Below are 16,432 nucleotides of genomic sequence, written 5' to 3'. Positions count from 1 at the left end.
CTATAACACCGTTTATATTTTTATTTGGTACTGTTTTATGAATTTAAGAATTTTTTCTATTGACCTGTCAGTAGGATTCATTAAAATACTTTTCTAACTAAAAGGATTAGTTAGTTGCTGCCATAACCTATTCAGCATCACTCTTCTCTCTGCTTCATATCTAGGGTAAACCATAAAAGTATGTACTAAGTTTTCTGTTGTCACACATTTTGGGCAATTTGGAGTCCTCACTAGGTTCATTGATTGTAGATTACCGTCAATATGTTTTCTTTTTTCTGAAATAGGCATGACCTTCCAAGGTCACGCGACCAGCGACCATATATTTAAAATATTTGTACAAATTTATATTTTATTGCGTTACAGTTGCAGGATTACTTGCGATATGCACAATATATTCCTGTATGCAAATTGTCTCCAGACTTTAATGAGAATGTTCTTCCTGCAGTATTCGATGGTAAGCACCGTAACCATTTGTTACTGAATCCTTGGCAGAGAAAAAAGAAGGTCTCTGCTTTTATTTAAATAAATTTAAATTTAACTTATATTTGAATAATTTGTTCTTTGGCCAAGTCAAATAATGTGCATTTACCATTGAAGCTGCCATTAGCCGAACCAATTGCGTAATTTAAATTTAAATTCTTTTTTATAGATGTTTTCCTGGCTATGTTTGATAAATTATATGAATTCGATCAGATGTTGCTTAAAAATGCTTCAATAATTGGTGAGAAATTTAATAGAAGTGTACTGCTGCACTTGCTTAATAGAAATGATGACAACGTTGTTTGTGAAGGTAATAGTTATATTTTTCGTAATGAGAGGAAACTATGCTGATGCCGTAACAACTGTGAATACTGAACTGCAGTGACTAACAAAAGCTCTGGGCCCCAATGTCCTCGAATCTTTCTTTCTTGTGAGGTGAAACGCACACTAATGACGGATTTTCGACTTAAACATCTTCTACTTCTTGCACTAGCCTCTTATCCGCTGGTACTACCAGCATACTTAATAGGTAGGTTTTTCTTGCTTATACTCTTCTTAAAGAAGTAAAAAATGCTGAAGTAATCATCGTTTTTTTTTCTAGTCGGATCTTCACGTCCAACTACAAATTAGGTATTGCGGACGCGAGCGGAAACACATCATCACCATTAAAATTTTGTCAGTTACCAAATTATTAACAAATAAAAATTACGCGATATTCTAACTATACACGAATCTTCTAAACCACTACACCAAAAGCGCCCCCAAGGTTACCTCATGGGTGATAATCCGATTTCTTTCTGCACTACATACAATTAATAACACCTCTTACTGTCATTGGATGTCCTTCATACCAACAGTATTCCCAACATTTTAAAGGATGCCCTGAAAAATGACACCTCTACCCTAGATAAAGTACATAATCAAATTTTTAAAAGACGTTGGAATATGCAACCAAATATGCTTAGATAGTGCTAAGTAAATGGGATTTATTTATTTATCTGTTTGTTTACTTACTTCTTCATTTATTTAAATATTAGCCTTGAGATTTAGGGATTGGGAAAAGTTAGGTATTCAATCCCAACAATTCATGAGAATAAATTATGTGTATTATGAGAACAGTGAGAATTAATTACAATATTTGGAATACAAGTGGTTTATTGCTGTGTAAGCGATGTAGGTAATTATACGCTTTAGATCAATATAATCTAATTAATATAATATAATCTTGAATGGGATCCTATGTGCTGCCAGAGCATAATAACGGCAATGTTTAGTAAACAAAAAAAGGATAACTGGTTTAAAGGGTTTGTAAATGCCAATCAAATGAAGGATGTGTAACTCTTAATACATCCCTAATAGAAGATGGAATGAAAAACAAGTTTCAGAGAAGATAATCTTTTAGCACGACGAACTTTGTTTCGTCCTAGAATCGAAGGGTCTACAATGTTTTACGTTTGTATAAAAATGAGGATAATTTAGTGAGGTGTACGATATCTTAGTTTTAAAATTATTATTTTATTTTCTTGCGGGTTTTACTAAATTATAAATTAATTTCAAATTTCAGCTTATCATAGATTATTTGATATGCTCATACTGAGTTGTGCGTCTACTGGTAAGGTCACAAGAACATCATTAAAAAAAGCTAAACTGGAGTGTTCTTGTGAAATTCTTTCAGGTAAGACGATTTCCTTTTCTAATTAGCGCAAAATTTTGAATAGTGATTAGTTTTCTTGTTTATTGTAAAATGGTGTTACGCACCTCACTTGAGTGCGTTCTTAATTAAATAAAAAATATTAAATTGGTTTACATTAAATTTTTTTTACTCAGAACCGCAACCATAAAGGTATTACGTGACACCATACTGCTCTCTTCAGTAGATTTTGAAACCTGACGAATGTCTGTTGCATTAAGCCTTTCTTCTTTCCTAAGCAGGAACTTCAGTAAACAACTTCTTGCTACTGATATAACCAAACGGTACCTCAACCAAAGCGCAGAAATGCAGCCTAATTTGAAGTAATTTTTTACTAAAGGAAACTTGTTAAATAAATTTGTTTAATCAAAGAACTTAAGAACATCGTCGGATCCCCAACCTTCCTTTGCGCTCCTGCTATAGAATATCTATTCATTTTAGAACCATATCCTTAGCTTTTAAAGTACATCTCAACCAATCTTTTCATCAGGTATACTTGGAAAATAGCAGCAAAAATTGTAAATTCTAATTTTCTAGCTATACAAAAAATGAGATCATCTTATTTTTTTCAGAAACGCCTACAATTTATCCAAAATATGCTTATTGTAAATTTTCCCGCTTTAACTTCGCTATGTTTCGTTTTTCATTGTATAACATTGTACCAAGTAACCAGAAAGTAGATGGCCATTTGGCAGTTATTGAAAAAATATCATCATTTACAAAAAAATGCTATATATGTTTAGCGCACACTAATTTAATTGGTTAGTATTATTAGGCTACTTCTTTTATAAAGTTTTAATGTTAGGATAGAAGTTGAATGCATACAAAGATAATTTTAATTTTCCCATTTAAGAAAACTTTTAAAATTTGTTTGAATATGCGATTGGATTCTCAAAATTAAAGAATAATGTTCAATTTATTCATGACATATTTGCTTGTTGTTTGCTTACTTAATGGTTTTGGATTCTTATCTATCTTCAGTGATTATTTCAAAAGAATTTGATTAAGAGTTGGTGAACCAATTTCTAAATTTTTAGTAAAAATTAACTAACCAGTCAATTATATCTGATAAATAATCAACACCATAAGCTTTGAATATTGAAAAAAAATCTGATTCTCACCGTTAGTTGTGTAGTAACAATAGTGGACTCTTACAATTCTAAATAAAATTTTGTATATTTGTGGCAGAAATAGAGGGACATACAAATTTCTCCATGAGAAAGATATGATGCAGACTGTTTAGTTTTAATTTTCACTTTTTTCCCAAAGGAAGTGAACAAGAGGGACGGATGTTCTGTTAAATTTTCGTTTGCATTTAAATCCATTACTGGTTCCGACTGAGACTATAACAATTTATCTTAAACTACGCTCGTTAAAAACCTACAAACTATTGCAGATAGTTCACAGAGCATATATTTAGGATATAAAATTTAAAATACCGCAAGACACCTTTCCCTTGAGGGCGGAAAACCTCTTGCTTGAAAATCGCCTCTTGCTTTTCTTGTAGCATGTACTGTCTCCATTCTTAACTGTTCATCTAACAAGATTGAAGAACTGAGGATATGAAGCAGCCTTCGGTTGAGTCGCGTCTACTAATACAAATTGTTATTGTGAATAAACAAATGAAAACAAAGTTTCGTTTTTCGCTTTGAAGCCTAATGGGAAGGTTAGAGCCAGCGAAAACATCTATCAAATAAAACAAGTTTGTAACCTGTAAGCTGAGATAGATATTGCGAGGACAATAGACACTGAGATATACTGCCAAGCCTAATCCAACATTTCTCTCTGTGCTCAACTTTGGTACAGCTCACTGAGCACTTGCATACTAATGTAATCTTACGGACATCAAAGTTCCTGTCAGGTACCTCAAAAGGATGTGCGGCTCCCCTGGCATGGAATTTGTCTTTTTGGGCATCTCAAGAGAGTAGGGGTCCAACGGATTATGTCTGTCATTGCCAGGTTTTAAGCGTCGGTCTGGCTGGAACTGTTTTCGCCAAGAACTGGACAACCCTTTAGCCGCCCGGTTGAACGATGTACTTTTGTTGTCTTATGATAAATCAATTTGTGAGTGTTATAATAAGTTTAATTAAGTCAGAAAGCTTGTCAGTCTAATTAAGTCAGAAGACCTGTCGGTTTAATTAAGTCAGAAAGCTTGTCAGTTTAATTAAGTCAGAAGACCTGTCGTCTAATTGTCAGAAAACCTGTAAGTCTAATTAATTCAGTTTATTTATTTGGATCATGATCCGTTTTGTATATGAGTTTAAAATTGTAAATATACCAAATATATTTGTTATTGCATAAGTGAAGGTATTCTGAGTGTTGGTGGCGTCCCCACCCTTCTCTTTCCATTAGTTTTATTTCATAGTCAAAGATTTTTCAATCTCAGTGGGAGAAAACTAAGCCATAAGCTTTGAATATTGAAAAAAAATCTGATTCTCACCGTTAGTTGTGTAGTAACAATAGTGGACTCTTACAGCAGTTTGTTGCTTATTTTTTACTAATACCTCTTTATCAAATGTTATTTAATGAAAATATTATTTCATTTGACCCTAAAATTAGCATAAATTAAAATTTTTACTAAAATTAATTAAATTTGAAGGCAAAAGAACTTACGTAACTCAGCTATTTTCGCAACTACCTTCAGAGTTCATTCATGATAATATACTTAAAAAATTCACGAGCTGTAATTTCACTCAAAGATACAGGAAGAGAAGAAAACTGTTTTCTAGTTGGGTTAGTTTCTTATACTACTAAGTAGAAAAATTAAAAGTATTCAATATTAAACATGCATTATTCGAATTTGCCCCTGCATCAACTTCTGCACTTCAATTTCGAAATTTAAACTCAATAAGAACCACGCCTGGTGTTTTCAGACAGACTGGTTTTTTTTTATATACAATATACAGGGTGTTTTAGGGTTAAGTGTCCTAACTGAAAATATGAATTTAGGACCTCAAAACAAGAAAAAAAATTCCTCTGGAGGTATGCCCGTAAACGCTTTGTTTATGAGATATTCACGTCTAAAGATTTCCATTTTATGAATTATTATTAGGTAGGTTATAATAAAAAAAAAATTAATAGTGTCTTCCAACTACTTTATTAATAGAAAATAATGACAATTAAATGTAAATAAATAAATAAAGAAAATGAGGAATCGGTAACTTTCTTCCACAGCAGCAATAGCCGAACGGCACTGGATTGCTCTTATTGATTCAATTACTCTTCTTCTTAAAGAATGAAAATCATTGACCGGCATTTCATAGACTTTTCCTTTAATGGCACCCCAAGCAAAAACAATCCATTGGTGTTAGATCTGAAGAGTAAGCAGGCTAAGCCACCGGTCCTGCACGGCCAATCCATCGATTGAGATAATGTTGATTTAGCCACTGTGGTGGACCTCTGCCGTAATGTGCTGGACAACCATCTAATTGAAACCATGAGTTCCTTCTGATTTGAGGCGGAACAACTTCAATCAAAATGTAATAATCATTACTAAGAAACTGCAGAAATGTGTCCGCAGTTAGGGATATTAGACAATATTATCCGCATTTTTTTACACCTAGGCTCAATGCGGACACATTTCTGCAGTTAGTAATGATTATTACATTTTGATCTCATAAACAAAGCGTTTACGGGCATACCTCCAGAGGAAAATTTTTTCTTGTTTTGAGGTCCTAAATTCATATTTTAAGTTAGGACACTTAAACCTGAAACACCCTGTATAATCATCTGAGTTAATAGGTTTTCTTTTCATTAAAGTATCTCATTATCTTTTTAATTTTTAATTTCAAGTAAACAACTAACACTTATTAATGATAAAGTAGATTTAACTGGTTGTTGAAAATTAAGAGCCAAATACAATAAATAAATAAGCGTTTCATATAACATTTCATTCTATGGTTTCCAGAGAGGATAATTATATTCTTAGTTTATTCACAAAAGAAGCAGGTTGAAGTTTATCCAAACAGTGCAATAAATAATAAATTTCTATGTAACATAGACTTTTAAGCTGGGAGAGCTGAGATTTTTTATTCTTTCCATTTGTTAGATATGTAATTTCAAATAAGAGTAATTTTATAAAAAGTTAGTAAAAAAGGGCAACTGATGCGAAAACTTGTATTCAGGATTTATATATATGTATCCTGTTAAATGTGGAAGAATTATCATACTTCTAAATTGTTATTTCATTACACTAAAATATGGTGAACGGATTAGCTGAATGGTTAACATTCCATTCGCGGAGAACCAGAGTTAGAATCCTCAGTTGGTCCTTAGATTGTTTTCTTCCTAGAAGCATTTTACTGTCTTTTTAACGAGAAAATATTGCCCGGAGGCTAGCAGTGCCTTGAAAAAAACACCGGACGTCAATGACCTTAGCCTTGGAAAAAAACAAACAGAGAGAAATAAATCTTTAGAAAGAGGAGTTAAAGTCACCTCTAATCAAGAATTGCCTTAAAATAAAGTTTTCTGAAAAATTATAAAGGTTAATAAAGCGTAATGTTTTAACCAAATAGAAAATTGTAGGAAATTCTTACAAGTGAATTTCAAGTCAAATTATAATAAAGTAATCACAAAAAAGTAATCATTTTCTTTTGTTTCAGCTTTTATACACCAATAAAAACCGCAACACAACCACTTATAAACGTCTGTTGAGTAAGTAAATTTCACTAAATAATAAAAAATAATTTAATTTGAACCAACTCTATTTTTTATTTCATCCATCGCAGCAAGCCTGCGACTCTTATTTCTTTTAGACTTTCATCCAACATAAGACGTTAATTAATCGTTTGGGTGTAGGGATTTCACTTCATTTATGTTTTCTTCTCGAACTACTTGAATGTACTCATTGAATCTGCAAATAGTGCAAGTAGTCATCAAGTCTGGTGCAAGGCGAAACATAATTCAAGTCGAAACCTCTGCACCAAACAAATTAATTTATCTCTGATAATGTATGAAAGTCGAAACCGTTAGAGATACAATAAACATGCGTGCTATGTTGGAAAAAAATCGAAGATATTATCTAGTACTGTGGACCTCTTCACATTTTTAAAAAACTCTGTTTTGTTGGTTTATGCAAAGTCATCTTTTTCACTTCTCAAGTACTTATTGAAAGTTAATAATTACTAATTACTTTAAACTTGATGTGCACAACTAATGTGAGATATGATATCTCGGTAAACCCAGTGAAACTACCACCAGACGTTCAAACAGAGCTAGTTGCAATATACGTACTTACTGCTCAGTTGTTAATAGAAGAATAATTAATTCTAGAGTCGCAATTTACTGAGTCATACAAGCGGCTCTATTGGATATCAGTATCATAATGGTGATTCTTCGGCAAGATGTCAAAATTAATTATGAATATGGATTTCCCCTTAATAATAGTTCTCGGAGTTCTTGAAAACAATAAACAACAATATTATAAATTACAAATTAAATGTATCATACTGATATAATATTGCAAAAACACCTGGAGAAACTATCTCCTTCATTGAAGAAGAAAACAATTTTTAGAATTTTTTTTTTAAAAATCAAACTTTTGTTGATCAGAATAAAGTACTACGTATATATTGGCCTAGAAAAAATATTAATGAATTATAATTTCCATTTTATTTCTAGAGAAACAAATAAGTCGAGATGCCAAGGCGGAATTGCGAAAAGGACAAGGAGATTTTAAAATAGAACCATTTTTATATCATTTTCCTAATTTAATGGATTGTAGTTGCTATGATCTCAGGTGCGAATTCTATGAACAACTTATTTACCATTCAGAAGAGTCAGGTAAATAGTGAATTGCATTCTTTTAACTCACCTGAAATTATAGTAATATGTTTTATTAACATCAGTCGTCATGTCTTATTAGTTAAGACAAAAGAATGAAAATTGATCTTTAATGAAAGATCAGTAAAGTAAATTTGCAGAGAAGTACCAACATTAACTGTATTCAATAACTTTATTGGTGAAAGTAAAAAAAAAAAAAAAAAAACTATGAAAGTGGATGAAAAAAGTAGTGATTTTAGAAAAAAATTAAAGTGATGTCACTCAAGAACAGTGGAAAATATGAAGTTGGCTAATACTTCCTTGAACTCCACTTTAGATGTACTACACACAATAGGCCTATGGACAATACTTACTGGTTCACCCTGTATATATGTACATAGTTTGAGTATAGAGAATCTGGAAATAGTTACGGAATCTTTCGTACTATGGATTCCAAAAAGAAAACAGCAGACTAATTGCTGAAGTAAAGAAACAATTCAATCTATTTATAAGGGGCTTCAGGACTAACGTAAATATTTATAGAAGTTGCCTTCATGACAAATGCTAATATATTCAGAGACAAATAGAGGAAGCAGTTTCAAAGATTGCTTTAACAAAAGCATGAATCGCTCACTTTTGAGTCATGGACTCAAACCGTCTTTGGTTTAGGAGTAAAACATTTGTCCATTAACATACAATGTAATTTGTTAATATTATTTATAAATTTTCTTTTCTCTTTTTTAAGGAATGACCCATTTGTTATTGAATTATTTGCTTGATTATGCAGAACTAACAATGAAAGTAAATAAACTAACAGTGGCAGTAAACCTCCTTCTTAGAGCGAAAGAAGCACATGCAGTATGTATAATTTTATTTTATTTTTAAATAAAAAAACGGATCAATGTCCAATTTACAGAAACAACAATAATTATAACATAAATAATACAAATAGTTCTCAGTCTATAATTTAGGTTTATAATTAGGCTTTAGCATTTTATTTTACCTTTTAGAGGTTATTATACAAATTTATACAATACAAATAGTTCAAAGAACTAGTTGACAACTGGCTTTATTAAGAAAATTTTGTATATCTGTGCCAAAGAAAACTTGTTAAAAGAATAATGTTTTATTCTTAACCGTTTACTTTGAATGTATTATTAACAGTGAAATCTTTTTAGAATTTTATTGCTGGTTTAAAAAAAAAGAAGAAGAAGAAGAAATCAACCCATTTCCCGTTGGAAGCAGAAAAAGTTAAGGTGAAAAAGCGACAAATGAAGTCTGCATTTTTCAGGATTTGCGCTAATTTAGGTATTTATATTTTGTAATATTTTACTTAGCAATTCTCTTGTGTGTCTGTTACAAATGTGTGTGGTAACTGTCATATACATTTATATTTATTAGTGGTGGCTCTTCTGAGTTATATTTTTATTTTCACCTTACTTCACTAAGTAAGCCTTTGTAATTGGACAGATTAAACCTATTTAAACGGAAAACTTACCATTTCCATACTTCCGACGCCACTTTTCAGTCAATCACTCCTGTATAGAGAGAAATGCCAATCTCTTTTATAAAGAAAGAAATGCCAATCTCTCCTGAATAGAACTGATGACAGATGAAAGTGATATTAGTAAACTCAATTATGCTTCCTATAGTCGCTCTTCAAGCCAACTTATCTGCCTCAATATGTGACTGATATAAGTGGAACCACATTTCTTTCTGCTTTTCCTTATTTGGAACGTTATTCGGTTATTTCGATGTTTTTTTTAACTGAAAATTTCAGCTTACATTGTATCCTTCCAAATAAAGAACTTCCCGCAAATAGAGACCATTTTGCAGGCATAGTATATTTTTGATGCTAAATTCGACTTTTATAAAAGTTCACCTCCTTTGTGCATTCTTCGTAAAAATCTAATATTAATTCTGACTACTCTAAAATTAGCTGTTTTGCGTATTAATGATTTTTTTTTCTTTTTTTTCTAATAATCCATCATTCTAAAATTCTTTTTCCTGGCCCGAACGGTAAATATTTTTAAATATTTCCAATTCTTTTTCACTTATTTTGCATCAGTCCTGAGCCTGCAAATGACATCTTACTTGTCTGTCCTTAAAAACGGCAAGCGTAATGCAGCACTAATAAAATTTCTAAAAAAATCAAGGTAATATATAGATCTCAAAAAAGATGTCAAAGTAAACTACTCTATTCTTTTAATAACCTTTCTGATTTGCTACTTCACATAAATTATGTTCTTGCAATAGAGCTGAACTTTTCACTGTACTATGTATAGTTGTAGTGGAAAAAACATAAACCAACGATACACATTTCACAATGGTAAGATCTGGAGAGTAATATAACATTGCTATGACGGTGTGTTATGAACGGTAAAAAGATATTTCGATCTGATAAAGCTATGCATTGTTTTATCAGCCATCAGAAAATGGGTAAGACCCTGTGGTCTTCATTACTAACATCAATTTTTTGTTTTAATAATGAACTACTATTTTATTGAAAATAAATAAACTATTAGAGCTAGTTTAATGCAGCTTACGTCTTCGTCCACGGCATTTAATTTAGTAATTGGGTGCTTCATTTGCTTTTTACAACTAATAATTAGTTACTTGCCTTAAAACTCAATTTACAACTGAACCGAAAAACTGTTTTATGTTCTGTCTTGTAGCAAAATTCATGATCGCTTTCTTGTCAATATTAGAGAAAATCTTTCCTGACCTCCGAAAATTAGTTAAACTACTTCATTAAAGCGCAATGTCTATATAGCAGTTTCTCCATCATAGGGGGGCTACGGCGCAAGAAATCAACAATTTGGAACGCTTAGTTACAATTTTTAATTCAAGATTAAGTTTTCCCTGAAATAAATACCTTCTTTAGACAGGCTTTTGAGCCTCTCTTTAGCACTCTTTGAAGAGAGCACAAGAAATACTGGAAAACAATGTCAGTGTCACAGAAAGAGGCTGTTGGACAAAGAAGCACAAAACTATCATCAATTAGAACTATAAACAGGCAGGAACCAGATTAATTTGGAGATTGCAGGTATTCACAAAACACCTTAGTATGGTAGGATTAACTAACATAGATTGCCTGTGAAGACAAACTAAAGAGAGGGGGTATCTTTTAATCTAATATACATGATTGACCAAGGATCTTATTTTTTATTTTATTTTTTTGAAATCTTTACAGGTAACTAATTGACGGTACGGCAGGAACGCCGTAAAACCAAATGACAAATTGTTAAAATATAGAATTAGTCATAGAACTAGAATAACTTAATAAATGTATTTTTATATCTTTTCAGGCGGGGTTTAACGCCAACTACCAATTAGGTGTCGCGAACCGAGGCGGAAGCTCACACTTTGCTAAAAAAAAAATTATTCTAACAAATAAAAAGAAGTCTTACGCGGGATTCAAACTGGGGATCTCCCACTTACAAAGCCACGCTCTTGGCCATTAGACCAACACCCGCTCCAATACATTTTTATATAGTATCTACATGGATAGAAACAATTTCTTAAGAACAGCTGCCCAACTAAAAATGAATATTTTCTTTAGTTACCATGATTTAAATGAATGTTCCATGTAATTTTTTTGATTTTACAGCATCTTGTTACTTGTTTATGGGACGAATTGAACAAACAAAGAAACTTTTAACACATGCTGGAAAACAAATGAATCCTATTTACCTTTTCTATTGTCTCATGTTTTGTATCCCGTTTTTTAAAAGCGACGCTAAAGAAAAAATTGTTGGCAGGTTGTCGTTGAGATGTCAAATATTGATGATAATTTCCCAACTTAAATTGGTATATAGATCAGATTAGTAATTAAAATTAGTTTTATAATAATTTTAATTGGAAATGCTCAAGTATTTAATAAAATTATTTCTTAAAGGAAATTTTCAGTTATGTTCTCTTTTAAGAAAATAAATAATTAATTTAAAGTAACTATGGAGAAGTTTAGTGTTGTGGTTATAGGTGATATCCATTTGGTTTTAGATCACAAATAAAGAAAAAGCAGCAATTCTGTTTAGTTTTCTATCTACCGTATATGCTAATAGTATAAGGAATATAACACTGCAGTCAATGGCATACTGTAATTATTTAGATTTAGCTGTAACTCTGAGCAAAACAAAACTGACAAAATCACTGGAGAAAACCGCAATTAAGAGGTGTTCCAAAAATTATATAGGAAATGATAGTACGGAATTAATAGCAATGGGTCAGTTATTCGGTGCAGTATTTAAAAGCAGGTATGGGAAGTTTCAATTTTTTAATAACTTAATTGTTAATGATTCTTTTTAAAAATATGAGTGTTTGGACAACGTTTCGACGAATAGACGGGTTTTTATAGATAGTTATGTGTGTTTAAACTTTAATTAATGTAGCATTTAAGCATTTTTTCTAAGGAGAAATTCAGTTTAAGTGAGAAATGAAATTATTAATAATTTTATGATATTATTAATAGCTGTATGATAATGTTTTTTTTGTTTTTTTTTATTGCTCAGATTTTTAAGAGGAAATTTTTTTCTTGCCGCTGGCACAGGATTGGCGGCTCTAAAATTTGCTGATAAACTGGAAGCCACGGAGGCGGAAATGTACCTCGTGCCGATGATCATTCAATGTTTAGTAAGTTATTCAAGTAATTTAATAAATTTAGTGGTGCCTATGTTTATCTACAGTTTTAAGTTTTTGGTATTACATAGTTATCTTCGTCACAAATTGTCTTTGAGCGCAAAAGGCTGCCAAAATGGGATTCGTTGTGGGAATTAATTCATCAGCTCTTTATGCTTGCATTCAGAAACTCGACTTTCAATAAATTTTGCTCATGTGCCAAATCTACAAAATGTAAATGGTCATACATTTTTGAATGATCTTAAATATTTTTTTTTTAATGGTTTGGATCTAATAAGAATATGCAGAATCTAAAATTTGCTTTTAATTCTACTTGATTACTAATGTCATTGTGGTTATTAAATGAAAAAGATTAAAGATAGTTCGATTAAACGTCTCTCTTAACACCAATGAATCATTGTCATATACCTGGTTATTGACTGCCTTCTTTCAAATCACAAAATTGCTTCACCATATGTTTAGGCTATCACTCGTACCTTCATTCAAAATAATATAATAGTAATTATATATTTTTTTATGGAGGGGAAAAAATGCATTATGCCGACGGTATGTGGGACTCTCATCCACAAAAACCCTTCTCCCCTTGAGGCACATAAAACCACTTACGTATTACTTCAAGATGGTGCCATATAATAACTTTCATTCACCATCCTAGACGACAGGAGCAGACGGAAGTCCAGCTTCAGTTTCTTTCTTGTTAATCTTACCTTGACAAAGGTCACCAACCTGTCCCAGCAGACTTAGTGGGAGAGAGCATAATCCCTACTACATATTCGGGCGTGATTCGCCCGATCTCTAGTTCTAAACTGTCCCTCTCCGGCACCCATCTATCACACAGGAAAAATGTGTGATGGGCGTCATCGAAGTCAGAGTTTCCGAAGATACCTGACGGGTCTCCAACTTTCCTATACCTATACAGGTACGAGATAAAACAAACACCCGTGCCCTGTAAGAAACTGGCTGAGATAGTAGTCGATCTCGCCATGCTTTCTTCCCGCCCACTCAGAAGGGTTATCAATGAGCCGTGCAGTCCATCTGCCTCGTGTGTCCGCCCGCCAGGGAATAGAGTGATCCCTGGCCACCACCTTCGCCTCCAATCTTTCGAGGACTTCCCTTAGAACGTAGGCCATCAAATCGATGGGGATCACCGCAGGCTCCGAGACCGTTTGATAGGAATAGGCGATCCAGAGTGCTCCTCTTCTTTGTACCGAAGCCATCTGCTTACGGTACTTTTCCTTTCTGAGTGCGACAGCCCAAACTTTACACCCATATAGAAGTATGGCGTTTGTTACCGACGATGGACATAAGCCTAAATATACTCAAAATAATAAGTATACTCCTTTTAAAAAAACTGCCAGCACTGCTATAACACATAGTAAGATTAGTTGTAATAGTCATTTTTTCTTTTTTGCCTTTAGGTAAGATGTTTAAAATTTCAAGAAATTTATGGTCTCATAGAGGAACTGAAATACGACGCTGATAAACAGTTTTTCCTTTACGTTTACCACACGGTAAATTTAGAACTTTTTCTGGATACTGGGATTTATAGCAGTCCCGTTGAAATGTCTTACGAAGCAATGAAGGAAGCAGGAGTTCTTGACGACATAACTCCAGAATATGAACTCTCAAGGAGATTTGCAATTTATATTTGGTTATTGTTTCTTAGGCAGTGAGTAAAAGTATATTTGTTATTAAGTGAACTAAATAAAAGTTGATTTAATGCAGTTTTACGAAAGATGTTCCTTTGTAAGTACTACTAAAAGTAACAATTATTTTTCAACTTACTCATTACGCTCGGATTATTGTTCATCGCTAGTCTGTGATATCTACGTATTTTTTTTTTTTAATTAACGATAAATTTAATTTTTTTAATTTGACGTCACGGTAACGAAACACAGATGAGATCCATGAAGCTAACAGGTTTCCAGACTGGGTTCGATCCCGTTCTGGTTCTTGGATTTTATTTATATATTTTCTAGTCGTGTCCTTCCATGACACATAATTTGCTAGTTAGACGTAAAGGCTGCCCTAAAAATTAGACATCACTTTACTTTTCTAAATGTATGTTTTAATTAAGGTGCTTCAGCTTCGGCGGTCTGAGGGAGAGCTTATTTCCATGCAAATAACACTCACGAGAGTGTTCTCTCAGTCCGTCAACGGAAGTGAGCTGTAATATGCTCCTAGGAAGGGAAAATTTAAGGGGAGACGCTAACTCGGAATCTCCAACATAATATTGTGCGTTTTCCCTAATCTCATCTTTTTCACCTTTATTAACTATTATTTCTTAATTATACTATCTTGCAATAAAGGCATCCGACTCATGTTTCTTCTTGCGTGAAAGTACATGAATTTTAGACAATCAGATTTCCTAGCAGTTTAAGAAATTTTAACTGCGTCTAAATGATACATTTGACTGAAATTTTTATCCTGAGCAGACTTGACAGATAAGATCGTTTCATATTCCCTCGAGTGCCATACGTGATCATTGCTTGCACATCTAAGAAGACCCTGGAACAATACATTTTCTGCTGTAGGGAAATTAAGGGGTATAATACATTTCATAAAATAAAATTTGCTTTTAATAAAATGTTGATACGATTGAATATTTATCTTCTCTAATTGAAGGGCAGATTTTGAAGAGGCAAAGATATATACAGTGCCAGATTTCCCTTCAATAGATATGGTGCCCGACAACCTTTATAGGACATTAAAAATTTTGGAAGCACAATTGTTGACCTTAGTACATCGCATCAATATGGGGAAAAGTGTGATTCCATTAAATGATAGCGTGTTATTAAAATTGTATATCCTGAAAAAAACCTTTAAAGCAAACTTCCAAGCGTATTATCCAAAGTAAGTACAATCCCATCTATACGGTTTAATATTGTTTGATTAATATAATGTGACACATTAAAATCTTTAATACATTTTATTTGTGATTTGAGTCTAAATTAAAGTTTGCAAGCAGTATGATGTTACTTACTATTTGTTGTACCTTTTACAATACCTAATTCAAAAATTGTCTAATTACTATATTACTATATTTATGCATAAAATACATCTAATAATGGACCAACGATATTTTAAAAGTAAAATAAAATCATAACTATTCCCATATATTTATATATTTATGGAGTCTTCATAATCCTGATCTGCCGTAATAAAAAAAAATGAGGAATTAGTAAATATTAGCCCAATCAATTATACTTTCCATTTTGTAACTAGAATCAAAGTAACAAGTGAGGTCAGACAATCGGGATATACATAAGATCGATTAACCACAGTCGGTCCATTTAAAGAATTTACTGGTGGGAAATTCAGGTCCAAGATTTCAGTATCTTTTACAAATCCAGCATTATCAGACTTTTAAGGGCTTAGTTGCGGTTCAATTACTCGGTGATGTTGATAAACTGGTCTCAGTCTTAATAGAATTAAAACTGTGCTGTATTTTGTGCCATTAAGTTATTTAAAAAGCGGAACATAATCCAAATTCTCAGTTATATGATCAATCTTCTTCTAGGAGACTTTTGGAACTAATATATGCTTACAATTATGCTAGTATCTTAGTGAACATTATTATTTTTATTTAGTCTTATCTGTTGTGATTACTTGCTATGTCAGGGGTAGTTCGAACAGTATTTATTTTAATTATACTAACTAATTGCTAATAATTATGCTAAATTATTCTAATAATTGATAATTATTTTAGTTTCCTGTTGTTGAAGGCTTATTACAAGATAATATTGTTTCATTATAAACCTTGGAGAAAACTTCCGGGCTTTAAAGATTTGAAGCAAGCATATATAACAGCCCGCAAGTCCAACAATAAATTGACCAAAATGCAGATTAAACACAATGTAGAGG

At 32.3% G+C, this 16,432-nt stretch overlaps 1 protein-coding gene across 8 annotated transcripts in view; it reads left to right on the top strand.

The window, feature by feature from the left end:
• Nucleotides 1–16,432, top strand: part of LOC141453947 (adenylate cyclase type 10-like) — a 28,848-nt gene that overhangs the window by 11,616 nt on the left and 800 nt on the right. For 3 of the 8 annotated variants that reach the window (XM_074127616.1, XM_074127610.1, XM_074127647.1), the window contains 15 exons: nt 364–454; nt 650–790; nt 2,045–2,155; nt 2,743–2,931; nt 4,770–4,903; nt 6,772–6,823; nt 7,790–7,951; nt 8,676–8,788; nt 9,109–9,238; nt 11,541–11,740; nt 11,933–12,186; nt 12,442–12,562; nt 13,987–14,237; nt 15,194–15,421; nt 16,278–16,431. In XM_074127616.1, the coding sequence (XP_073983717.1) occupies nt 364–454; nt 650–790; nt 2,045–2,155; nt 2,743–2,931; nt 4,770–4,903; nt 6,772–6,823; nt 7,790–7,951; nt 8,676–8,788; nt 9,109–9,238; nt 11,541–11,740; nt 11,933–12,186; nt 12,442–12,562; nt 13,987–14,237; nt 15,194–15,421; nt 16,278–16,431 (2,331 nt within the window). Of the gene's footprint in view, nt 1–363; nt 455–649; nt 791–2,044; nt 2,156–2,742; nt 2,932–4,769; nt 4,904–6,771; nt 6,824–7,789; nt 7,952–8,675; nt 8,789–9,108; nt 9,239–11,540; nt 11,741–11,932; nt 12,187–12,441; nt 12,563–13,986; nt 14,238–15,003; nt 15,129–15,193; nt 15,422–16,277; nt 16,432 lie in introns of those variants that run through there. The other 5 variants (XR_012458338.1, XM_074127625.1, XM_074127636.1 and 2 more) reach the window with 5 other exon arrangements.

This window comes from Rhodnius prolixus, unplaced genomic scaffold (assembly GCF_049639745.1).
Source record: "Rhodnius prolixus isolate KJV_2025 unplaced genomic scaffold, Rpr scaffold_1, whole genome shotgun sequence".
Lineage (NCBI taxonomy): Eukaryota > Metazoa > Arthropoda > Insecta > Hemiptera > Reduviidae > Rhodnius > Rhodnius prolixus.
This window is presented reverse-complemented; position numbering and strand designations above follow the sequence as displayed.